Raw genomic sequence first — 26,176 nt, forward strand, 5'->3', positions numbered from 1 at the left:
TAATTTTGTGGGTTTTTCCTGTTAAACAATGTATTAGCTATACACGAAGCCATCTTAATGACTAATGTTTCCAGTTACTAGTCTCTTCTCAGTTCATGATATAAGAATTTAAACCATGGATTGACTTTTTAAAAGATTTATTTTTATGTGCTATTTGTGTGTGCACCCACATGGGTTAATGTGCCCTATATGTATGCAGATGCTAGTGTAGGTCAGAGGGAGTCAAATCCCCGGAACTGGAGTTACAGGAGGTTGTGAGCCACCTGAAATGGTTCTGGGAACTGAGCTCAGGTCCTGTGATGGTTTGTATATCCTTGGACCAGCGAGTGGCACCATCTGAAGGTGTGACCTTGTTGGACTAGGTGTGACCTGGTTGGAATGGGTGTGTCACTGTGGGTGTGGGTATAAGATCCTCACCCTACTTGCCTGGAGGTCAGTCTTCTACTAGCAGCCTTTGGATGAAGACATAGAACTCTCAGCTCCTCCTACACCATGCCTGCCTGGATACTGCCATGCTCCCACCTTGATGATAATGGACTGAACCTCTGAACCTATAAATGTTGTTTTTTATAAGACTTGCCTTGGTCATGGTGTCTGTTCAAAGCAGTAAAACCCTGACTAATACAGAAGTTGGTACTAGGAGTGGGGTATTGCTGTGATAGGCCTGACCATGCTTTTATTTGAAAGAATGTGGATTTGGGGACTTTGGATTTGGAAAGCAGTGGAATGCTTTGAATGGGGCTTAATGGGTCATCCTAGTAGGAATATGGAAGACTTTGTTACTGGGAGTGATTTGAACTGTATTGACCTGGCCCAAGAGATTTCAAAGGAGAAGAATTTCAGAATGTGGCATGAAGACTGTTTTTGTGGTATTTTGGTGAAGAATGTGGCTACTTTTTGCTCTTGTTTGAAAAGTCTGCCTGAGGCTAAGGTGAAGAGACTCAGATTAATTGCATTGTCAAAGGAAGTTTCAAAAAAGCCCAGCAGAGACTTTGTTCTCTGGTTAAGTCTTATGAAGAGAAGTTTGAACAAGCATAGCAAGCTTAGAAAGGAAAAATATAAAATATATGGTTCGAGTATTAAAGGCATACCAGGAAGTGAAATGGAGAAAATCTTGTGTTCTAGGAGATAACAGATTAAGGGAGTGGGACCTTGGGGCAAGATTCTACTCAGCTGAATTAGATCCAGGCATGGTGGTACACACCTTTAATCCCATGAGACAGGCATGCTGATCTCTGCATTCAAGGTCAATCTACAGAGCAAGAACCAGGATAGCCAAGCTTAGGCAGTGAAGGATTTAGAAAACATAAAGCTAGTGATAATGTAATAGTACAGGGGATCATGTTCTAGATCCTGTAAGCAGCAGAACTCGGCAGCTTCAGCCATGTGGCTCTGGCTCTAGAGTTAAGAATGGAAGGAACTACTGGGAAAATTGATGCTGGTAGCTGGAGCTAAGGAATTAGCAGTGATTAAGAAGAGACCAGCATCACTGAGGTGAAATCTTCTGGAAAGTGTTTTCTGGGAGCACAAAGAAGCTGTGTTCCAGAGATACCCAAGGTTGTACCTCATGCTGCGGCTGGACTTGGTTTTGTTTAAGAGTCACTCAGGTGGTACTGCCTGTGAAGGAATGAAGGGATCATGGAGAGAAGTTGAGGCTTAGCACTGTGAGAGGCCAGGGAAGGCCATTGGAGAAGGTGAAGCCTCAGCTGTAGTTGATGGCCCAGGACTGAAGGGGTCATGCAAAGGATTTGAGGCTTGGCACCCTGAAGAGAGCCTATGAGAGGCTATTGGTGAAGCCTAGTTGGAGTGGAACACCCCAGTGTATTGGAGATGTCAGTACCATGGAATGATCACCGAGAACAGCAGCCATAGTGGAGTGGATCAACCTGAGCATAGAGTGTTACAGAGGGCAGAGCTGGAGAAGTGATGCCAGCCCTTAGGAGGAGTCCAAAAGATCAAGTGGAATCCCAGACACTGAAACAAGAAGCTGTAACATTGAAATTGCCTTGGAGACTCAAAGATGTTAGAGCCATGGGATACATGCTGAGGAAAGCTGCTAACAGGGAGTGGAAGCAGCCCAGGAGAAAGCAGTTTGTTGCAGTCAACAAAGATGAAAAAGGAGTAGAGATCTGAAGACCGCTTTGACATCATCCATGGAGATGCAGAGTTTGGAGTTTGCCCAGCTGGTTTCCTGCCTTGCTTTGGGGATTACAGTTAATTAAGTTGAATGAATCTCAGAAGAGACCTTGAACTTTGGACTTTTAACATTGTTGTGACTGCTATAGACTATGAGGACTTTGAAAGTTGGACTAAATGCATTTTGCATTATGCTATGTTTAAGTATGGCCCCCATAGACTCATGTTTTTGAACAAGTCTATGGAGGCCAGGGAGTGGAATGTGATGGTTTGTATATCCTTGGACCAGTGAGTGGCACCATCTGAAGGTGTGGCCTTGTTGGAATAGGTGTGACCTGGTTGGAATGGGTGTGTCACTGTGGGTGTGGGTATAAGATCTTCACCCTAGTTGCCTGGAGGTCAGTCTTCTACTAGCAGCCTTTGGATGAAGACATAGAACTCTCAGCTCCTCCTACACCATGCCTGTCTGGATACTGTTATGCTCCCACCTTGATGATAATGGACTGAACCTCTGAACCTGTAAGCCAGCCCCAATTAAATGTTGTTTTTTATAAGACTTGCCTTGGTCATGGTGTCTGTTCACAGCAGTAAAACCCTGACTAATTCAGGTCCTCTGGAAGAGTAGTCAGTGCTATTAACCACTGAGCCATCTCTCCAGCCCCTGTGGCTTCACTTTTAAGTGTATATTCTCATATAAAGACAAGATGGGTATTTTCTGATTAACTTATGCCTGACAAATATATGGATATATCCATTTATTACAATATTAGTTTGTCATTAAAATTAGTTATATATTAATAGTTCTGGGTCCCAGTACTCTAAATCAGCTTGTAAATTACCTTGCAACTTCAAAGCACTATCTTTTAAGAACACCATTCAGAGCATCTTAACCAAACCCCATCATGTCTCATAAACTTTTTAAAGTGATGATATATTATTATTCTAGACACTGAGTGAGTGACACTAAGAGGTCCCTTCAGAGAGGGTGAAAGACACGGAAGGGGAGGAATAGCTAACAGGTTGTGTAACTCACTGACTTCTTAGGTGTTCCTCCATCACAAGGGGTAATTTCACAGACTGTGACCTTGAGGCTTTGTGGAGTAATTTTATTTTTTCTTCTCCAAATAGTTTAACCCATTGATATGTAAAGATGATGGGTATTTTCTGATTAACTTATGCCTGACAAATATATGGATATATCCTACATGCACAGACCCACAACATACATATACACATATAAACTATATATACATATATACACACATGCACACAGATACATACAGACACATACATACTTGCTCACATACACACACACATATATATATGAATATATATATACATGCATACATATACATTCATGCTCACACATACAGATACATATATACCACAACATACACATACCACACATTCATATACATATATGCACATATATATGCTACACATGTATGCATATATGTGTATACATGTGCATACATGTGTGCATACACACATACATGCATGCACATGCACACATATGTACATATAACTTTTGCTAGTTGACTCCCTGAGCCAGGCTGAAAGGGAGCCTTCCTCTTTCCACTTTCCTGGCATCAGCAGGGAGCTACCTGCTTTCCACTTTCACTGCTGAGCTCAAAGTGTCCCCACATCGCAACAGCTTTTCCCCATTGTGGGTTTTACATGGCAATAATTTATTCAGGACATTTGAAATGCTGTTTCTTTTCAAAACCAGGTCACCGAAGAACACTGAAATCAGACAAAGCGTTAAAACAAATTTAAGGAAACTTTCAGCAAACAGAACTGGCGGAGCACAGCTTTGCAGTGGGAACATTTTTCCAGGCTGCTTATTAAGATAGTCTCCCACTGAGCCTTTTACCGCTTCCTGCCTCTGTCCCCACTGCTTTGGGTTTGTCGGGCACTTTTTTTTTTTTTGAGACAGGATTAGCCCTGGCTGACCTGGAACTCATTCTGTAGACCAGGCTGGCCTCGAACTCAGAAATCAGCCTGCCTCTGTCCCCCAAGTGCTAGGATTAAAGGTATACACCACCACCACCCGGCTTGTTGGGCACTTTTAATACATGCTAGACTGCCCGACAAAGGAAGGTGAAGGGCCAAGAAAAATATTTCTGAACTAACAGACTGCAGTGTAATGGTAGTGTTCTTCACCTGAGGCTTCCAGAGGTGCTCCAGAGAGCGAGGAGAGAGGTGGGAGCCCAGAGCCCTCAGTGACTCCCTGACATCAGCCAGCAGCCACACAACCCGACCTGGCATCTTCAGGGCTGTGCCTTGTTTTATGGAGACTGAAAGTAGTGAAGCACTTTGTGGGGTTCTTATTCTGGATTAGAAAATGACCCCTTAGAGCAGGTTCCCAGTCCTACTGAGTGATGTTCAGCCATCCGATGGCTTTGACTGTGGCCAGGGCCTCTTCATTTCCCCAGAGTGCTTACTCTGAAGACTCCAGGTGCCCAGCAGGACACCACAATGACACTCCCTCCATGGCTCTCCAACCACAAGACTCCCACTCTGACCCCTGCACCACATAGCTACCACAGTGAAATATCCACAGTGGCACCCCACCATGACAGCCACGTGACATTACTCTTACCATGGCACCTCCATCATGGCATCCCCACTAGGACACCTCCACTAGGACATCACTCTCACTGTGGCACTCCCAGCTACGACCTACCATGGCACCCACAACAATATGCCCACCATGGCACCTACCACAGTATGCCCACCACGGCCCCTCCTGCACAGAATGCCCACCACAGCACCTCCTGCACAGAATGCCCACCACGGCCCCTCCTGCACAGTATGCCCACCACGGCCCCTCCTGCACAGAATGCCCACCATGGCCCCTCCTGCACAGAATGCCCACCATGGCCCCTCCTGCACAGAATGCCCACCACGGCCCCTCCTGCACAGTATGCCCACCACGGCCCCTCCTGCACAGTATGCCTACCACGGCTCCTCCTGCACAGAATGCCCACCACGGCACCTCCTGCACAGTACCCATGTCCTGGCGCCCTCACTATAGTACCACCACTACCTTACCAAGGCATCCCCACCACAGCACCTTGACCTTCCCTCATTGTCCCCTTTCTAGAGAAGATTAATTGAGCACTTTGGAGAGACTTGTAGTTAGTGTCAAGAAGCATTATAATTGTTAGACTCCATCTTTGGAATTAGAGAGGGGTCTCCAATTTCTAGAAATATTTGTTGCTCTTGCGGAAGACCAGGGTTTGGTTCCCAGCACTTCACAACCATGTGGAGCTCTAGTTTCAGGGAATCCATCCCTAACTTCTGGCCTCTGTGGACATCAGGCGTGCACATGGAGCACGTAAAGATACTCAGGCAAAACACACATACACAAAAATAAACCTAAAATTGAAAAGAACCCATCCTTCTAGTAACCATAGGATTGAGATAGTGAAGGGAGAACACTGCTCTAGAGTCTTAAAAATACTGAACAGAGAGGGGGCTGGAGAGATGGCTCAGTGGTTGAGAGCACTGACTGTTCTTCCAGAGGGCCTGAGTTCAAGTCCCAGCAACCACAAGGTGGCTCACAACCATCTGTAATGGGATCTGATGCCCTCTTCTGGTGTGCCTGAAAAGAGTGACAGTGTGGTCACATATATAGGATGAATCAATCTTACAAAAAGAATGAACAGACTCCCTGCCCCCTATTTTGGTCTGTTCCATAGATTTTGCTTAGCTACCAAGATGAACTCTGGCACTACCTTCTTCAGACTTCAGGGTTAGCTATTAGCTTGGTCACCAAAATATGCATTTTAGCTACCGTGAATTATCATTAAGGTGTTAATATTGCAAGTATAACATTACTAATAATATTAGTGATAGTGACCAGCACACATACAACTACACATACTACATGGATTCTCTCATACAATCCTCACTAACACCCTACAGACAAAAAACTGAAGACATTGCTAGTTGTTCATGCTAAGTATCTCGGGTTTCTGGGGATTGGACCTCAATTGCAGTGAAGTTTGGATCGTCTTAATGATCATGAAAAATGAAAGGCTCATGCCAGAGAAGTTTGGCCAAGCCAGCATACCATAGCCCTTCTCAGAAACCTGAGAAGTTCTGTGGAAAAAGAATTGCTTTGCAGAGCACTTTGTAGGTTTGAGGAAGCAGTGATTTGCCTCCAGAGACCTTTCGTTAAAATTAAGTTAATTAGCGTGGCTCGTTATTAACACATCAACTCTGGCTGTGAGTGGACCCATTTTAGAGATCATGGGAGTAAAGTGGACAGCAGTTACTGTTCTTCTATTCACTGCTCTCACTGCCCATGGGGCCCTTGCTTATGTGACCAGCTCTGAGTCACCACAGCAGGTGACAACAGCAAGGACCTGCATCAGGGAAGGGCAGAAAGAAGTGACACCTCCTTGTGTTTTTTGTTTTGCTTTAACATCAGATCTAACAGAGTAAATTCTGCCCCCCCCCCCATTCTCATACTGTTAAAAATGAGATTACTTATTTGTAGGGTATGTCTTCTTGCATGAGTGTTCTGAAGTGAGTAGCAAACAAAAATCCCCAGGGGCTCTGCACCCAGCTCAGGGGCTCTGCACCTGGCTCGCCGTTATTTCTGGACAGCAATTGCCAGCCTGTACTTTTTACAAAACAGTGTGTCCAGACTCCTGTGTTATCACTACCACATAGAATACAAACACCTGCAGAGGTCGTCACTTTATATTCCTTACACATTTTCCCCAAGGGATTTCTAAATGTCTGTTTTTTTATGGCCAAGCTGCATACCTGTCTCCACTGGTCTCCGTTTTCAGCTGGCTCTGGAAGACGTATGCCCCTGCTTCACCATAGCTGCTCTGATTGGGCCACGCTGCTTTTCCATTGCCATGGAGCTTGGCGAGATCGCTTCGGAGTCTTTCGTTCTCATATTCAAGCTTGTTAATTGATGTGCACTGTGAATGCTTCTTGTTACTTAAGTCCACAGCCTAGGGAGTAAAACAGACCCCCCACTGAGTGGACGTTTATGGAACACTCATTTTCCGTGTCTAGATTCCTGTGTTGGCAAGACCCTTCATTTGAACCAGGTGAAGCGTTTTTTGTGAACTCTTTGTTCCCCCTAAAGATTTTAGATATAAATTACTAGTATTAATAAATTAATTAAAATATATTTTAGATACTTTTTTAATGGCTGCATTAAAGAGGTGTTAAGTTTATTTAATTACCCCTATTCTTGACAATAGCCTGTTTCAGAGTCATCAACAGAACCGTGAATTCCTCACGCGCAGACCTTCACTGGAAGTTCTTTACAGCAGGAGGATAAACTGAATGAAGGTCTTTGAGGACCTCAGTGGGAAGTCTACCCCCGTGCCACATTGCTCTCTTGCATTCGGGACTGGAGAGATGGCGCAGAGGTGACAATCTCTTCTAGAGGACCAGAGTTCAGTTCCCAGCACCCACAATGGGCATCTCACAACTAAATGTAATTCCGACTTCAGGGGATTTGACACCCTTCTCTGGCCTCCAAGGGCATATGAACATACGATAAACACACACATACACACACACACACACACACACACACACACACAAATAAAACTGAAAATAATCCTAAAAAGAATCTCATAAGTTCCTATCAGTAATAGCCTAAAGGTCTTATTTTATTACACTCAAAATTTAATATTGCTATTTGTCAGATTTGCCAATGGCTGGTGACGGCAGGCTTTATCGCTGAACTTGAATGGGTATCCATGATCTTTTTGGCAACTTCACACTATGTGGTCTCAGCTGCTTCTTGTATTCTTTGGCTCTTTTCCCACTTAAGAGTTGTTTCTTACTAACATCAAAATATGTTTTAATACTAGAGACAGAAATCCATAGTATCTCCAGTTGGTAGAAAGTATGGGGGTTTTTTAAAGGTATTTTTAAAGTTTTAGTTGTGTTATGTGCCATGTTTTCTCTAGGAAGGGACTTTGTTGTTGTAATTTAAAAGCACCAACTCTCCTTTGCCCCCTCCTCTTTGCCTCACATCCCAATTTTATTTTCTTTTTAAAGAACTATTAAATATTTACTTTCACTTTCTTCTATTTGTTTTATGATTTCATTATTCCACATTTAATTCTTTAGCATATTTTGAGTTAGTTTTGCTATAAAACTAGAGAAGGCAGTAAAATAATAAATTATTCCAATTATTCAAATTGCATATTGATTAAAATATTCATGCCCCACTGCTGGTTGATGTAACAAATTGCATGCTGAACTTATTGTGGACAGGGGTTGAAATCTGGACCGTTTTGCTGCGTTGATCTTACAGTTGAGACAGAGCCAGCACTGCACATTTGGAGCAGGGTCGATTCATAGTAGAGTTCTGCTGCCTGATATATTAATGCCCCACTCAGAGGATGTAAAGTGAAATATATTTAAATTACAAAATGAATGGTTTAAACAAGAGGCTTAAAGATTTCTCAGGCTTTTTAAATTAGGCACTGTAGAAGTTTCCAGGACATGTGTGTGTGTGTGTGTGTGTGTGTGTGTGTGTGTGTGTGTATGTGTGTGTGTGTATGCTTGCTTGCTTGTATGTGCATAAGTACGCATGTGTGCATGCGCTGTTCTTCTCATAAAGCTTTGTAAAGTAGACTCTATTCTCACACAACAAGTCATAAGGAAGCTGTATTTGGTTCTCTCTTGCCCTCTTCTGTCTTCCAGACCTGTGTATTGAACATCCCAAGATGCATTGTGGCTGATGGCAAACCAGTTCTCTGGGATCAGAAGAGCAATACCTTAGCATAAAATGCTTGGCTCAAGCAACACATCACTTCTGAAGCTCCAAACATTTGGGATTTGAGGCCTAGGAAACTAAATGTTTGGAGCTTAGACATTTTTTTTTTGAACTCCCTAAATTTCCAAGCATTGAGAACCATCCACATAGAATAACATTCATAGTCATTCAAAACTTCCTCACACTGTGAATAACTGCATATTGATAATCATTCATACCATCATATTAGTATTGCATACTATGGAAGCTTAGAAAAGGCAGAGAAAGGTCTGGCTTCTGGGTGAAGACTCACAGAAGGACATCTAAGCATCTCACTGAGACCTGGGGAAATTTAGCCATACATTCTGTGGCTGACCCAGCCAATCTTTCTCCACTGCCTGTGGGGCAGTGGCCTACAAAGTGGCTTTCTCATCACTGTGACCGGCATCTTTGGTCAAACTTTCTTCTCCAAGGAAGCAATCAAGGAGCTTCAGAATTAGGCAATCAGAAACATTCTCAAATCTGCATTTATTTAGACAGGGCCAATTTCAAGTACTGGGGCTGCTGGAGTGATATCTTATTGGTTAAGAGCACTTGCTGCTCTTGCAGAAGCCCCAGGATTGGTTCCCAGCGTGGACATGGCAACTCATAAATATCCTTAATCCTTAACTCCAGTTCCAGGGAATCAGACACCCTTCTGGTCTCTGCAAGCAATATGCGCATGTGGTAATCAGACATACATGCAGCACCCGTTCCCCCCAAAAAAAGGCAAAGAAAAAACATGTACTATTTTAATATTATCCAAATATCACAAATGTTAGGAGGCTGAAAATAATGTATATATTTTGTTTTGTTTTTTTTCTGCCTAGAGTGAAGTTTCAGTTCTAATCATTTAAGTTTATATTTATCTATTCTAAATATTGCTGAAGTAACCTGATTATGGGGTTTATTTTATACTTACAGGATTCTAATACACAGGAATAATCGTTTTCTTCATTTCATAAAATTTGAAAATTGTAACAAAGTAAAATAAACCAGCAAGTAGAAACTGATAAACTCTAATAATAAATTAAGCAGGGGGCTGGAGAGAGGTCTCAGTAGGTAAGAGTCCTGGCTGGTCTTCCAGAGGACTCAGCTTCAATCCTCAGCACCCATAGCTCATAATCATCTGCAAGTCCAGCCCCAGGGAACCTGATGTTCTGTCCTGACCTGCACAGAGACTACACTCTTGTGGGACACACTTGTGGGACACACTTGTGGACAGATGCAAACTATCATACAAACAAAATAAAGATAAAGGTTAAAATTTATCCAAGTAATAGAACCCTCAAAGCCATTACTTTCACACACTGGTAAGATGAACATGTGAGTCATAGCTAAATCAAATGGAAGAGAATGTGTTCAATTATCCAAGACCAAGAGGAAGAAAGGAAACTAAAACCAGAATTGGGTATGACAGTTTTATGTCTGTAACCCTGACACACAGGAGGCTGAGATAGAATTTCAAGGGCAGCCTTGGACAAGTAATGAGACCCTATCTCAAACAGGAAAACCTAGTAACAGAACTTGGGGGATGGGAGATGAATGACGGTGTAGTTCTAACTAACTTCAGTAGTAAGGAAATAAACTGAAGTGGAAACTTTTTCTAAAAAGATACAGCTTATCCAAATGACCTTAGGGGAAAAATAAAGAGATTTGAATGAAAGAGGGAAAGGGAAAGGCTGGCTTAAGTTTTTCAGTGGACATCCCATCCCCAGGAGCCTCCAGTGTGTGTTTAAAAACAGTTTAACTTTAAAACAAGTACAAGGAGCTATGACAAACTTTAAATAAAGTGTCGTCACACCAAACCCAGCACTGTGCTAACACCGATAGAGCAGAGCACGGCTACTATGGTTTGAACTGTGGCTCCCTACGAAAGCTTGTTCAAGGCCTAACCCCTAGTCCCTCAGAATATGGCCTTATTTTAAAATGAGGGCTTCACAGAGGACCTGAATTGAATGCCCGGGCAAAAGGGAAAATCTGACTCATGAGAATCATGGGACGCGTCAGACATGGGACCATAGCACACTGAGACAGAAGAGGGAGGAATCCGGTACACACAGATCAGAGGAGTGTGGCCCTGAGGACACCTGTTTGGGACTTCTGGCCTCCTCCTGGAGTCTTCTGTGAGTTAGTGTGTCCTTCGGTTCTAAGCAAGCACACTGTGGTATCAAGCTAATTTAGTATTGGGAAGCTTTATTCCAGGAACCCAAACTCGGACAAAATCGGAAAATATGTCAACCATAGTCCCTAACATCAACAAATGAAAGGAGAACACTTACACAGAGTCATCTGTTGAAAAGGCTCAGAGAAACACTAGCAGCCATATTTCACAATATGGAATCATGAATGAAAAACAAATTTATATCCCTCAAAACTCCAAAAGTGTGACATTTATAGTCAGAAACTAGAAAAATTTCCAGCAAGTACTCTCATGGCTGTCTTAGCAAAGGTAGAATGACAGTGACAAGAGCAGGTGTGAGGAGGAGAGGGGGAGGGGCAGCGGAAACGCACTAGGACAATGTTCTATAGAAGGTACAGACGAAGTTGGACCTTCCTCAATATTAGCAATTAGCTGCTTGATATAGTAAAAACAAAGCTCTCCATTTGTAACGGAGACAGGAATTGTAAATAACTTGGGGAATAATTTTAAAGGAAGGAAAAACGAACTACCAAAGAAAAATTGCATTATTGGGAAATGTGTTATGAAGAAATGAGGAATCACGCCATATCTTATTACAATAAAAGTCTTCAAAGTTAATACAAAAATGAATTCAATTTCAGATAGAACCCACAGGAAATTACAAGGAGAAACTTGGTACATTGAGCTTGGTCCTAATGAAAAGTTTAACTGTGCTCTTACGTATTGCCTTTCAAAGTACAATTTAAATGGATCAAGCAATTGGATGGAAAATGCAATCTCTGGAAAAAAAACCCAAAAGTAGGTATGTGCATGTGGAGAAGCCTGCTTCCAGAGAAGGAAGCTCCAAGGGCATCCATCTAGAGACAGTGATGTTTGACAAGTCAAACTAAAACCAAGTTACAGAAAACAGACTGGGAAATGCTCCTTAAAATTGGCAAAGAAAGGAAATCTAACATCAGAGAAAAATACATTACATGTATCTAGTTCACCTTGCTACAAACTACCAACTAATGGGGCCCACCAGTTGTCAGGGCATCAAAGTGCTAGCATCAAAGTGCTAGAGAGAGTTACCGTGGGAACAGGGCGGCAACGAAAAAGCACGGCATAAAGAAGAGGAAGCTCGAGTGCAAGTGAGCCGATGGTTCCTCCTCCAGGAAGCTGCTCATGCTGGGATTTTTTATGAGATACTTAGGTGAAAATATGAAATATTTTCAAATACACTAAGGCTGAAATAGTTATGAGAAAGTCTAGTAAGTTTTTGGTATATACACACCATGGAATATTATAAAACGATCACAAAGGGCAAAATATGCTTGAGCCAGTTGGTATAGAAAGACACTTTGGAGCAAACAAAAATAAGACACACACAAGTATGTCTGTGTATGTGAGCCTAGTTTAAAAAAATTATATGTATCTGTATATGTGTGCGCGCACCTTACACCTTTTGTACACAGGAGCCTGAAGGAGTCAGAAGATGGTTTCAGATCCCCTGCAACTGGACTGTGAGCTGCCACGTGGGAACTGACTCAAGTCCTATCTAAGAACAACAAAGATTCTGAACTGTTGAGCCATCTCTTTACCCCTGTCTGGCACACGAGACATGATGTGGAAGAGAAGGAAGGGGACACAGAGGCTAAAGCAGGGACTGTTCTAACGTCACCTGCCTGCACATATTGGGCTAATTCATAGACAGTCATGTAGAGTGTGGATGAGTATAAACATTCCGAGCACTTGCTCACTGTACTGCTGTCCACACACACAGCTGGAGGTCGGCTCTGGACAATGCTCGAGGTACACATCTAGTTGATGGAAACTGTCTCCCCAGCTTAGCTGTGCAAACGGTCAGGGGTGGGAGAAGCAACAGGAGCCACCATTTGCTTGTCAGCCCAGCATCCTCTGCTGCTCACATGGGGCTGGAGGAATCGTTGGGGTGGGTGTAGGTAATCAGCAGCTGCTTTTTTATCTTTGTGTGTTTTACTTCTTTATAAAGCAGAAGATACAAATGAACAAAGCCAAAATCCTACAGGAGCAAAGTGAAGCCCCTCAGCTGGGCTATGGTGAACTGGGATATAGACAAACACTTGGATTGAACTGAATATATATATTCACACATATACATATGTGTGTGTGACTTCAATATGTATATACATGTATATATACAAATATTTACAATATACACATGTGTATGTGTGTATATATGTGTATGTATATATCTCTATGGAGCCTGGATTTGCTTTCTGTGTCTCACGTTAGGGAATGAAGAGGCAGAGGTGATGGGCAGGTGTTTAATGTTGCAGACAGGGAGACCAGCAAGCTTCCCTTTTTACCCATCTGTGCTCCAATCACAGGATCCACAGCCATGTTCAAGGAAGAAGGGAGAGTGCTTCCAGATGCTTCTACTGTCTTGATGCTGGAATACGGACTCATGTGAGAACAGTGCACAACAGGACAGAAATAGAACATTGGCTTCAGAGGGGGCTGGCCAAGGTCTCGACCCATGTGCTCACATTATTATGGCTAAAGGAACAGGCTAGCTTAAGCAGCCATGATGCCTTTTTTTTTATTATTATTTTAAATATTACCTTTCTGTTCCTTGAACAGTTAAAACAAGATAATGGTAGGATTTTTTTCTAAGTGAATAAAAGAAAATGTAACAAATAATGCTAATATTTCAATATTTTGACCAACAAAAGTTCTACGAAAATCCAACCATCAGACAATGGAAGTAAGAGGCTTGGAGCCATTTAAGTTGTTTATGAGTACAGGTAGAGCCAGGGGCTAATTCATATATTCAGTCAACAAACACTGAACACTTGCTCTATCCTGAGCTGTTGATCTTGCTAACTTCCTGCTTGTCATCAAGTTGAAAGGGACAAGCCACAAAACAAGTCAGCCAAATATGAATCAAGCAAGAACGGAACAAATCGTTCTGATTTGGGTTTGTGGGGAGGGCTTCTCTGAGCATAAGGTTGGCACCGAATTCCGGCTGTCTAGGATATAGGGTTTCAAGCAACTGCAGGATTAAAAGCCAGACAACATCATGCTTTGAGTGTCTGGGAAATGATCAGAAATGAGCCCAAATCAGGTGCCCCAACTGGGCAAGCTACTGTGGTAGGCAGTGCGCAGCTTGGCGCTCGTGGCACGCATGCTCAGTGACCACACTGATGGTCAGCCCTGACCAGCCAAGCCACCTCCTATTCAGTCTGGGGGAATGAATTCAGCGTATTACCAAGTACCGTGCAGGGTCTAAATCGCCCATCATTCCCTTCAGGTGTGTGTTTTCTGTTCTGACAGCTTTGTATCTTCTATCTGAAACCTGAAAGATTAGCAGATAAAAGGCACGTGTAAAACTCATGTTAATAAACCCCGTTGAGGTGGTGCAAATACTTCCTGTGGTATGAGGGAAACAAAGTCCTCCCACCAGTCGGGTTCTCTTGTGCCTCCCCCCTCCCCCCCTCCCCCTGTGCCCAGACCTCCCCCTACTCCCACCCCCGCCTTGCTCCAACCTCCACCACCCCCATCCCTGACTCTCTTCCAGTTTGAGCAGTGCGAAATTTAAAACACTTTAATCATGATTTATTTTTGCCCTACCAAATCTGAAATTCCATTTCTCATGTATAGGAATTATAATCACAATTAAGAAAAACCTTCTTGAAAATACTCTTGCCCATTACACTTCTTCAATGCCCAATTAATATTTACAGTAAGCAGTATATGGCTTTCGGTGTTTAATTCGTTCCTTCTGGTATTCTGGCCGAGTTCCCTGTGTGCCTATGACTTTCTTTTATAGTTTTTTCTTCTTTCCCTGATGTCTGTTGTCTACCTGAATGTTGGGATGACAGACGCATGCCTAGATGCCTGGCCTGCTCTTTTGTATATCTAAGACTCATTTCTACATAAAACTTTTGCTTTAAAAATACTTATTTTTGTGAATTATAAGATATATGCTCATTGACAAAGTCTGGGAAGCATGGTGGTATGAAGATGAACTTGGGAGTCGTTCTTGTGCTGTTGTCCCTGACCATCGACAGCAAGGCACCCTGCCGTGCACTGCCCTGTGCTGGTTTCCTGTGTGCGGTCAGACTGGTCAGTCTGCGGCCTATGGCTGGATGAAGGCCCAGTCTTTCCTGTTTTTGTAAATACACATGATTGAACTGCTCTTATGGAAATTGTCTTGATTCATGCTTTGTGCTCTGAAATCACCTAGACTTAGAGTGAAAGGGCCATAAAGCCCATGCTGTCAAAAGCAGGCCAGAGTTGTTAGAGCAAGGAAAAGGAAAGAAGACATCAGGAGGGAAGGCAGGCGCGAGCATCCCTTGCTGGGTTTTAATGTGGAACCTCAAGATCTTTGTCTTTGAGGACTGTTGGGTGCTGAGTGGATGCCTAGTAACTAGGTACTGGTTTCTATGTTGCTGCCTCCATGTTTTAAACACTACTGGCAATCTATTAAGTGGGGGGGTGGGGGCTCAAGCAAGTTGGAATTGCTTTCTTTCTACTGACAATCCATTAAGGGGGGGGGGGACTCAAGCAAGCTGGAATTGCTTTCTACAAAATAAAGTTTAGTGGAAAGGTCCTATAGCAAAAGACTGAGGAAGGGACAGGGTCGTGTGACCTGGGAGGACAGCTGCAGGACCTTGGCATGCGACCGCTCACACAGGTGTGCACTGTCTGGTCGGACCTTAGTGTGTCATTGATGGTACTTTGTCCACAGCACAGGGTTTTATAGGGTAAGTTGCATTAACTGACCAGGCGCCAAGGCTTTTGACGGAGTGGAGTGAGGGCTAGGATGAGCAGGAGCAGGAGCCCAGCCTGGAGAGGCTCTCCCTCAAGCATGCATACCTGTTGCTTTGCTAACATCCTTTCTTTTATTTCTAATTCTATCTTTAGCTGTCTTTCCAGAAGGGCAGCTTTCTTCATGACAGTTGCTATAGTGACCTCCTTCTGGTGAAGTTCCTGGGTGAGTTCCGAGATCTCACTCCTCAACCGTTCCTGCTCGGAGCATAGGCCTTCCTCCTGATAGAGCTGGCTTCTCATCTGGTGAGAGTGAGCAGAGACGTGAGCAGCCCCTCCCTCACAGAGCAGCTGCAGCTTGTGCTGGGCTCTCTTAGTCCTCCTGCCCTGAATGGCTGCGGCTCATGACAGCCTACTTCTGATCATTGCTAACCAACGAGTGGCATCCTAAGTCAGTTTCCTCCCAGCTCCCAAATCCTCAGCGTCTTATTGTCATGTGCAGTGCATGTGGACTCAGCTCTCCGACAGACTTGACAGAGACTGGTGCTAAGTGCTTTGTTGTGGTTATGACGCAGGGTCCACCTGCACAGCCCAGACTGCCCTATCGTTGGCTCCTCATGCTCTGGTCTCTGAAGTTCTGAGATCATGGTTGTACACCACAAAGTCTGGCCATAATCATCTTCTTCATGGAGAAACAGCAACCTCAGGAGGGTAAGCAGCTTGCTCGAATCATTACAAGAGAACGTGCCAGATTTGAGACCGGAACTCATGGTCCTTGACTATACTTACATATACTTAAAAAGAAAGAAAGAAAGAAAGAAAGAAAGAAAGAAAGAAAGAAAGAAAGAAAGAAAGAAAGGAAGAAAGCAAGCAAGCAAGCATAAATCCTGCTGTGGCAGCGGTGTCTCCACACTCTGTCTCAGAACCACGTTGTAGCACACTAAGCTTACTGTATCGGTAGGAATGTCTTACTGCCTCTCGGAACCCTTAGAGTCCCTCACCATCTTCGCTTGTCTTTTCATAACAGAACCTGCTGGACTTGGCCTCCTTACCGCCTTCAGCTTTCCAAATCCAGCCAGCAACAGCCCAGGCCACCCTCTTAGACCCTCTGCTCTCTGTCCCCATTGCTCACACCTTGCCTACACCTTGTTCACTCTCCCTGGCATTGTTTTAAAGACCCAACTCATTGCTTCTCACTTTTGGGAGTCACAGAGAATGTACCCTCTTTCAGAACACACACACATATAGAGCAGGGGGAGAAAAAGAAACATTGATATCACAGGGTAGTAAGTGCTGTTTGAGGGATGTCCTGGAGGGTGCATAACCCAGCTAAGTGTGGGGGTGGGGATTGCATCAGGATGCTCTTCCCAGATGAGAGGTAAAATACTGAGGGTAAGATGGGAGCCAGAGAACCAGGGCACAGGCTCCCAGCAAAGAATGTAGCCAAAGGGGTGGGGGGAGGGTGCATAGAACTTGTGTTCTGATCAACCGCGCCCTAAGACATAAAGCCAGAGAAGGAAGTCAAAAAAATCCACAAAGAAACTTCTATTAATGTATTCAGACACTTAAAAGGTGACAAGAGACTAGATTTGCTCTTTCAAAGTTCAGTGTACATCTCTAAAGGAATAAGGGTTTCTCCTTCCTTTCTGTCTTCTCTTTCTTCCCAGAATTCCATGATAGCATCTTAATGACTAGCTCTTCTATATCACCAAATATTTTCAGGCAGAACTCAGATGTGAAATTGTCCCAAATCTCCAATGTTTTTCAAGTCTGTGAAACTGGATTAGGATCTTATTAGACTTGCCCAGCTCTTTCTGTCTGCCCTGTCTTTGTGTCTGTTTGGCTTTTCATTTGATCCCATAACCTTGTTCTAGTTACAGCTCTCGTGAAAGGCAGTCACTTTCTAAAACCTGTGCCCCATCCATCCTGGGTTACGCCAGGTTCAGGATTGACACCCAGGGAAAGAGGATGAGCTAATGCACAGTTCCTGTATCCAGAGGCCAATCTGCTGCATCCTAGGCTGGGTACCACCCATTCCTTATCTGGTCCTGCTCTATGCTAAAGCTAGAAATGTGACCTAGATATGTTATGAGTCTCTTTAACTACATGTGTTTACATATGCATGTGCATGTCATGGCACATGTGTGGAGGTTCAGAGAACTCACAGGTGTTGGTCCCTTCCTCCACTGTGAGTCTTGGGCATGGAACTCAGGTTATCAGGCTTAGCTGCAAGTCCCTCTATCTACTGTCCACCTTGCTCACTCCCTCTGAATCTCTTTGGTCCCCACCTCCTCTATTTATATTCTCCTGGCAGTTTCTTTGGTGAACCAGTCATATTGTTCTGCAGTTTGACAGTCTGGATTTTACTGTTCATGTCTCTGTGGTATACTTTAACACAAGCCTCTTAAAGACGAAACTTGGAAAATTAAGAAAATAAATATGCTATTCTGAAAGAGGATTAAGATATTTTTTATTAGTTTCCAACGGTTAGATATTAAAACAATATGCTCTTCCATTGAATGTGCTTCTAAATGAGATTGGTTTATCTGTGCTTCCAGTGACATGGCCTTTTTAAAATGTGAATTTTATCACCAAACAAGTGAATAAAAACAGCTCTGCACCCACAAAAGAAAAACACTCACAAAATTCGTAACACATGGCCCTCAATAGTGTTAGTGCAATGGAATGGAAATGCCCTTTGCAGATCTTTCTGGAAGCTGCAGCTAGTTACTTCCGCCATCCACTATTGCCCTGCAGAGCACAGCTGCCTGGGCCGCCAGGAGCTTGGAAGATCTGTGCCTTGACCTCTCCTTCACCTCAGAGTCCCACTCATATAGGATTTCTGATTTTACTCTGTAGTTCTGACTTTGTCAGAAGCCTCTGAGGTTCAGGAGAGCGTAATCATACGTGGTGTTAGGCACCCCTTTTACTATGACAGAGTCTCATGGAATGTCAGTAAAGAGCAGGTTTTGGAAATATATATATAGAGAGATAGAGATAGAGATAGAGATAGAGATAGAGATAGAGATAGAGATAGAGATAGAGATGATAGAGATAGAGATAGAGATAGAGATAGAGATAGAGATAGAGATAGAGGGGGGGGTTCTCTGTGTAGCCCTGGCTGTCCTGGGACTCACTCTGTAGACCTCGAATTCATAGAGATCTGCCTACTTCTGCCTCCTAAATACTGGAATTAAAGGCATGTGCCACCACTGTCCAGCTGAAAGTTATATTTTTAAAATCAGTAAAATCAGTGGTGGTGGAAGTTGTGTAACTGTTTCCTGTGGGCTGACACATTTCTTCTTGTACAGAAAGCAGAGCTCATCAGGCTCAGGAACCTAACAGAACACACCACAAGGTAAGGGTTGCAAAGCCTGCTTTAAGCAGTCAACAGTTGCTAGGACCAGGAGACTGCAGTGAGCGGCTGCCAGGAGCTCAGGGATCAGTTTCTGTGATGAACGACCCTTCCAGCATGGGCTTTTCTTTGATGCAGCTGCCTTTAAATCACACATGATTCTGTAAGTACACACACACACACACACACACACACACACACACACACACACACACTTCTGAAGGCAGGAAACTCACTGGTTCACCACGTGAGCCTTGAGTAGAATCCTTCTTTGGCTTATAGTCAGTGCTCCATCTGGAGTGACAGACATTTGTTCATGCTACCCCAGGAGGAGTAATCCAAACAGTACTAACCACATCCTAGACGAGGGCCCTTAGGCAAGGTGTACAGGTAGGTCTGTCCCCCAAGGTCACACATACACTGAGTACCAGCCTGGGCACACGTCTACATTGAATTCACCCCATAACTGAAGATTTGTGTTCATACAAAAATGTCAGAATTTGCAGCTTGGCAGATTATTACTTTAGGAGGCCGAGGGAAGGTCCAGAGCTAGTTTTATGCAGAGACACTAGAGCAGGGAGAATGGATCTTTTGTATTCCTTACCTTGCTTAATTCCTTTTCATGATTGGGTTGATCTGAGACCATTGGAAACAACTCCTTCCTTTTCCTTTCTGCTTCTTTAGGAGAAGGGGAATATGATGACTCAACTCTACGAATTACAAATAAAGCAGGCAACACTTAAGCTTAAGTTGGTGAATTGGTAATTATGTTGTTAGTGTAGATCATGGATGCTGTAGAGATATATTGTTATATAGTTGACAACATTGCTAGCTACAAAAAATGCAAATCCTAATAATTCTGACCCCGGGAGTATTTCTATTTCTGTCTCTGAGTGAGTACAGTTTTAATGGGAGAAAATGGAGCATTAATAGGCATTTTGATTATATAATAAAATGAGCATAAACATTTTAAATGTTATTTATTTACATATTTTGTGCATATGAGTACTTTGCATGTATGCCTGTACATCAGAAGAGAGTCCCATTATAAATGGTTGTGAGCCATCATGTAGTTGCTGAGAATTGAGCTCAGGACCTCTGGAAAAGCAGCCAGTGATCTTAACCACTGAGCCATCTCTATGGATTTTGAAAAGACTGCTTTCTGTAATAAAATAGCATAGACACCTAAGTGGAAATAAACCCAACTGCTGACCTGATGCATCAAGGCAAAGAAACATGTCAGAAGAATGTGTGTGGGGGGGGGGGCACACAGTCCACAGAAATGCTCAACATGAGGACATCTGACCATGTAGCCAGGAAGGAAACTCAAATGAGCCTTTTTTTTTTTTTTTTTTTTTTTTTTGGCTATTTACTTGTAAAATGGGATGGTAGCCATTTGTTTATGTTAGGGTGGGGCAGTGAGGGAGTGGAAAGTCCCAGGAGAGGAATGATAGGACCCCGGGTGATGCTCAGAGAAGCCCAGCTGGTGAGAGTCACTTTCCCAGAGGGCAAGCCAGAATCAATCATGGAAACACAAAGTGCAGAATCGGGGAGGGGCAGCAGCTATACAAGTCATGTGAGGCCACCACTGTGCCTGCTGTGACTCAGTAGGAGTCACCCGTGAGTGTAACTGGCTCTCCAGAGATGTTCTGAGGGGGTTCCCAATATCCAAAACACAAACTGCACAAAAGCAAACCACAGCTCAAAATCTCAGTAATGGCAGAGAGAGAATTAAAGACTGGAAATAAAGGAGCTCTCAAAAGGTGCAGAGTCATGGTGATACCCTCAAGGTACAGGGATTTCTAAGCCGATTGACCTTTCTGGCCACCATAGTTGTCATACCCCTCATCCCCCACCCCACCAATACACTCTTCCCATGGTCTGTCGGAGTTCCTTAGCCCAGCAGAGCATACGAATGCAATCGCCATTCTGTGTACTCAGCCTGACCGCTATCAGCCTTTGTGAACATTAGCCTCTCCCCTGTATATGCAAATGAACATGCTTCTTGTATGATCAGTGTACAGACTACATGTTATTTCCTGTGCGATCAGAGTGCATACTACATATTATCTTCCCATATCATCTGAGTATATATAGATTTCATGTTATTGTCCAGTGTGCTGTGTTTCTCACTGAGTAATGTCTTGTATTTTCCATTTCATCTAACATTCTTATGAAGCATCGGCTTCTAAAGTGGCCTTAAAATTTCTCCCTAAGTGAGATTTTCAAAGAGAGAAAAGGATGTTCCCATTCCTAGAGTCTTCCCCAGCATCCTCACGAGCTGCAGTTCTGAGCCAACCATGTTTTGTGGTTGGACTTGTCAAGTTCACCGAGTGAATGGAAAACATGTGATTCCTATGTAGACAGGTGGACAGAAAATGAGACCACGCTAACACAGATGGATAGAGGAGGTATGGTTTTGTGTTTAGGGAAAGGACATTAGAATTATTTCTTAATGTAAAACATGTCATCGAATGGTGTCCGTGTCCTAATGAAGGGAATGGAATGCTAATGATCGAATATCATCGAGCAAGGTTTAGGGAATGAATGGAAGCATCCTTAACCACCATACCAGTGCCCGGCAGCTTCACCTTAGTGAACCATGCAGAAGGGGCAGAGTCCAAATCAAAGAAACCCAGACAGCACACAAGTCAGGCAGCAGCCACAGAGACCAGACTAAGGATATGAAATGTGCAGAGGGAAAGATGCAAGGCCGAGAGAGTGACACACAGTAGAAAGCTCTAACCCTCAGCATGTGGCACCGTCAAGTCCCAGGAGATGACTTCTGAGGAAGTCCCTCCAAACGAGAAAGACATAGTTTGGGGACTATAATGTTCATCCAGTTTGACAGAGGATATGGAAGACTTTGGATTGGCCAGATACGTAGGAACCATGTACTGACGCACAGCTGGCTACATTTGGTCAGAACATTATTAATCTTGTCATTTTGTAGCACCTGGCTACACTGAAACTCACTCTGTAGACCAGGCTGTGCTAGAACTCACAGAGATCTGCCTGCTTCTGCCTCCCTAGTATTCAGATTTAAAGGCCTGCACCATTATGCTTGGCCTGACACTGGCTTTTTAAAAAAGATTTATTTTTATTTTATGTATATGGACATTCTGCCTGTATGCATGTCTGTGCACCATATGAGTGTGTATAGTGCCAGTATAGGTCCCAAGAGGACATTGGACCCTCTGGAACTAGAGCTGCAGAAAACTATGAGCTGCCATGTGAGTCTTGGGAGTTGAACCTTGGTCTTTTGGAAGATCTGTCTTTGCTCCTAACTATTGAGCTATCTCCCCATGTTACCATGTCCTACAACTTTGAAGTAAAATAGATCACTTAGCTATTCAGAGGTTTAGAAACCATGTTTGTTTCATTAGCTTTCTGATTCTCAGAAGAAAGTTCCATACCAGTGAACTGTTAAAGAAATCAGACTATCTCTTCAAAACCTCAAATACTGAGAATTCTCAGAAGACCCACTTTTTGGTGGATATGCAATATATGCCTACTCTTAAGGAGGGAAAATTGGTGTTAATAATAACTTTTTAAGAAAAGATTTGTTTTATTTTAAATTATGTATGTATGTCTGTCTGTGTACATGAGTGCAGATGCCCTCAGAGGACAGAGACATCAGTGGTTGTGAACCATCTAACATGGGTTTTGGAGACTGACCTAGGTTCCTCTGGAAGAGCAGCAAGATCTCTTAACCACTGAGCCATCCATCTAGGACAAGCAAGGACTCCTTATATGGAGCTACAGGTCATAAATTCAGAGGCAGAGTTACCATATCATCAGCAAGTGAAAAGGTTAGCATCAGGCTTATAGGCAAACAAGTAGATGCAATTAGAATAAATAATAAATCCAATTTCTCTGCAAATCAGTAATTAAACACCAGCTCTACACTGTTGTTTCTACTGAAATGCACTCTATCCTAAAGAATGCATCTGAATTAAACTTTATTCTACTTCAAATGTGAAGGCTGTGGATGCCCACACACACATCCTGCACACACGTCTTTTACATACATGTATCCTGCACACACACACACACACACACACACACACACACATTCTGCACACACATATCCTGCACACACACACACACACACATCCTGCACACATCTCCTTTACATACATGTATCCTGCACACACACACACACATATCCTGCACACACATCCTTTACATACATGTATCCTGCACACACACACACACACACACACACACACACACACACCCTGCACACACGTCCTTTACATACATGTATCCTGCACACATCCTGCACACATACACACACACATACATACACACACACACTCTGCACACACATATCCTGCACACACACACACACACACACACACACACATCCTGCACACCTGTCCTTTACATACATGTATCCTGCACACACACACACACACACACACACACACATATCCTGCACACACATCCTTTACATACATGTATCCTGCACACACACACACATCCTGCACACACACACACACACACACATTCTGCACACACATATCCTAAACACACACACACACACACACACACATCTTGCAACCTGTCCTTTACATACATGTATCCTGCACACATCCTGCACACATACACACACACACACACATACACACACACATCCTTCACACCTGTCCTTTACATACATGTATCCTGCACACACACACATCCTGCACACCTGTCCTTTACATACATGTATCCTGCACACACACACACATCCTGCACACCTGTCCTTGACATACATGTATCCTGCACACACACACATCCTGCACACCTGTCCTTTACATACATGTATCCTGCACACACACACATCCTGCACACCTGTCCTTTACATATATGTATCCTGCACACACACACACACACACACACACACACACACACACATCCTGCACACACACGTCCTGCTTTGGGAGGCTCCCCTGAGAACTGTACCTTTTCCTGTTATCTTGAGCAGTCTGCACTTCACCCATTCTCAGCAGTTCTCTATGCAAGTGCAGTCTTTCCATTTCTATAATCCTCAGGAGATCGTCTCGCGACTGTAACTCACTCTTCACCTCTGACAGTCCTGCTTCCATGGCCTGCATTAATAATTTTTTAATGTTCACTTTAGAATTATGGTGCACAATACATTAAAAAACACTTAGTATCTAGCTCTTAAAACAACACAGTCTACTGCCATTGCTCTTGTTTGCCCACTAGATCCTACTGCTGAAGTGCATACTTTGATTGCAAGACACAGGGAAATGAACCTGGTGGTCTCCTCCCTGCTGGATAGCTGTCACGGCACCAGAATGTGCTATTCAGGCTGCCATGGGAGAAAAACCATCAATGGTACAACCTAATGGATGACCCTGAGTGCTACCAATGTGCCAAGAGCCATCGTGCAATAGTGGCAGGAACGCTATGGAGATAACCAGTCACATTATGATTGGATATGAGGCTTGCTCCACAGGAAGTCAATTCGTACCTATGGTTGTAAACCTAGTAAAAAGTCCCCAGATGATGGCGAGATCATAGGTCCTCGGGAAGAAGCTATCACTGTTACTTTACCGAACAGACGTTAAGCTGCCTTCTAAAGACTTGCTTATAACTGCAAGTTAGCAGTAGTGCCCTCAGCTTTGGCCACAGAAGCTTCTTTTGGCAGAGGGCGGTGCTTAATTTAGAGACTTGCTACTGGCCAAAATGCTGAAAGTAAGTCACAGTGGGTGCTCAGCCTTAAATGGGACATTATGTCACCCGCTCCTGTTAGTCTCAGGAAGAGTTCCTTGGCACCGTGTCTAGTGGACAAGCCATCACCGTTGTACCTATGAACTCATAGGAGCTGTGGTTATCTGTGCAAGATAGGGCCTGTCGACATTCCATTCAAGATGAGAGAAAGCTCTTGAGGTCTCACTTCTCCGTCAGAAGCTACTGGCTGTTAATGGCTACCGGGGAAGGGGAAGTCATTTTCTCCCATGGTGTAACAGCCAAGGTGCCCATGTTCTGATAAATAAGTCCACACCCATGCTTATACAAGCAATCCTAATGAAACCCACAAGGTCACATTCTTTCTCTCTCTCTCCCCCCCCTCTGTCTCTCTCTGTCTCTGTCTCTCTCTCTCTCTCTCTCTCTCTCACACACACACACACACACACACTTTCTCTCACACATGCTCATATGTACTCCCCCACCCCTTTCACACCTGCATAACACTCCCTCACACACAAATACACTCACACATACTCACACACATTCACTCACAAACACACCCACTTTCATACACACTCACGCAGACACACACTGACACACCGACACCCCTGCACTCACACACATGCACTCAGATGCACACACATTGGCACACACAATGACACACCCAGAGATTCACTCCTACATTCATACACACACACACACACACACACACACACACACATACACACACAGAGTCTTACACATGATACACACACTCATGCCCGCACTGACACACACTCATGCACACACACTGACACACACTCATATGCACATACACACTGACATTCACACCTACACTCATACACAAACATTGCAGTCACGCACACACTAATACAGCCATACACACTGACACACTTAGAGACATGAAAGTTGGAAGGGGGCTTATTGGGAAGGGCGAGAGGGAGGGCCCTGAGAGAGAGTGATGATGAGTGAAAATGACCAAAATTCACTATATACATATGCATGCATGGAACTGTCAAATAATTTAAAAGAAAAATAAAAAACCCAACACTTCCCACCTATAAATCAGTGTGTTTTAAGTAAAGCCTGCTTACTCTTTTCCTTCCTCAGTCTTACAGAGTTTACTTCACCTTTCATCCATTGGGCAAATCCTCACTGAGTTCCTACCATGTGCACTGGAGCACAGACACTAACTGCCCTCAGAGTGTTCACCACAGAGGATAAGGACGAAGAGCAAATGTCCAAGCCACAGGCCTCAAGGTGCTCACACTCTGTGTGAGCCTGAAGCAGTGAGGTTTGGATAAAGTACAAAGTGTAAACT

The 26,176-nt window shown here is 43.6% G+C and overlaps 1 protein-coding gene across 16 annotated transcripts in view; it reads right to left on the reverse strand.

Moving 5' to 3' along the window:
* Deup1 (deuterosome assembly protein 1) overlaps positions 1-26,176 on the reverse strand; it is a 68,488-nt gene that overhangs the window by 8,369 nt on the left and 33,943 nt on the right. For 10 of the 16 annotated variants that reach the window (NM_001373919.1, NM_001373917.1, NM_001373918.1 and 7 more), the window contains 5 exons: positions 24,100-24,245; positions 19,754-19,859; positions 15,903-16,097; positions 14,293-14,379; positions 6,916-7,112 (listed from right to left, as the gene is read on the reverse strand). In NM_001373919.1, the coding sequence (NP_001360848.1) occupies positions 6,916-7,112; positions 14,293-14,379; positions 15,903-16,097; positions 19,754-19,859; positions 24,100-24,245 (731 nt within the window). Of the gene's footprint in view, positions 1-6,915; positions 7,113-13,334; positions 13,474-14,292; positions 14,380-15,902; positions 16,098-19,753; positions 19,860-24,099; positions 24,246-26,176 lie in introns of those variants that run through there. The other 6 variants (NM_001373920.1, XM_006510166.3, XM_030244280.1 and 3 more) reach the window with 4 other exon arrangements.

This window comes from Mus musculus, chromosome 9, assembly GCF_000001635.26.
Source record: "Mus musculus strain C57BL/6J chromosome 9, GRCm38.p6 C57BL/6J".
Taxonomy (NCBI): Eukaryota; Metazoa; Chordata; class Mammalia; order Rodentia; family Muridae; genus Mus; species Mus musculus.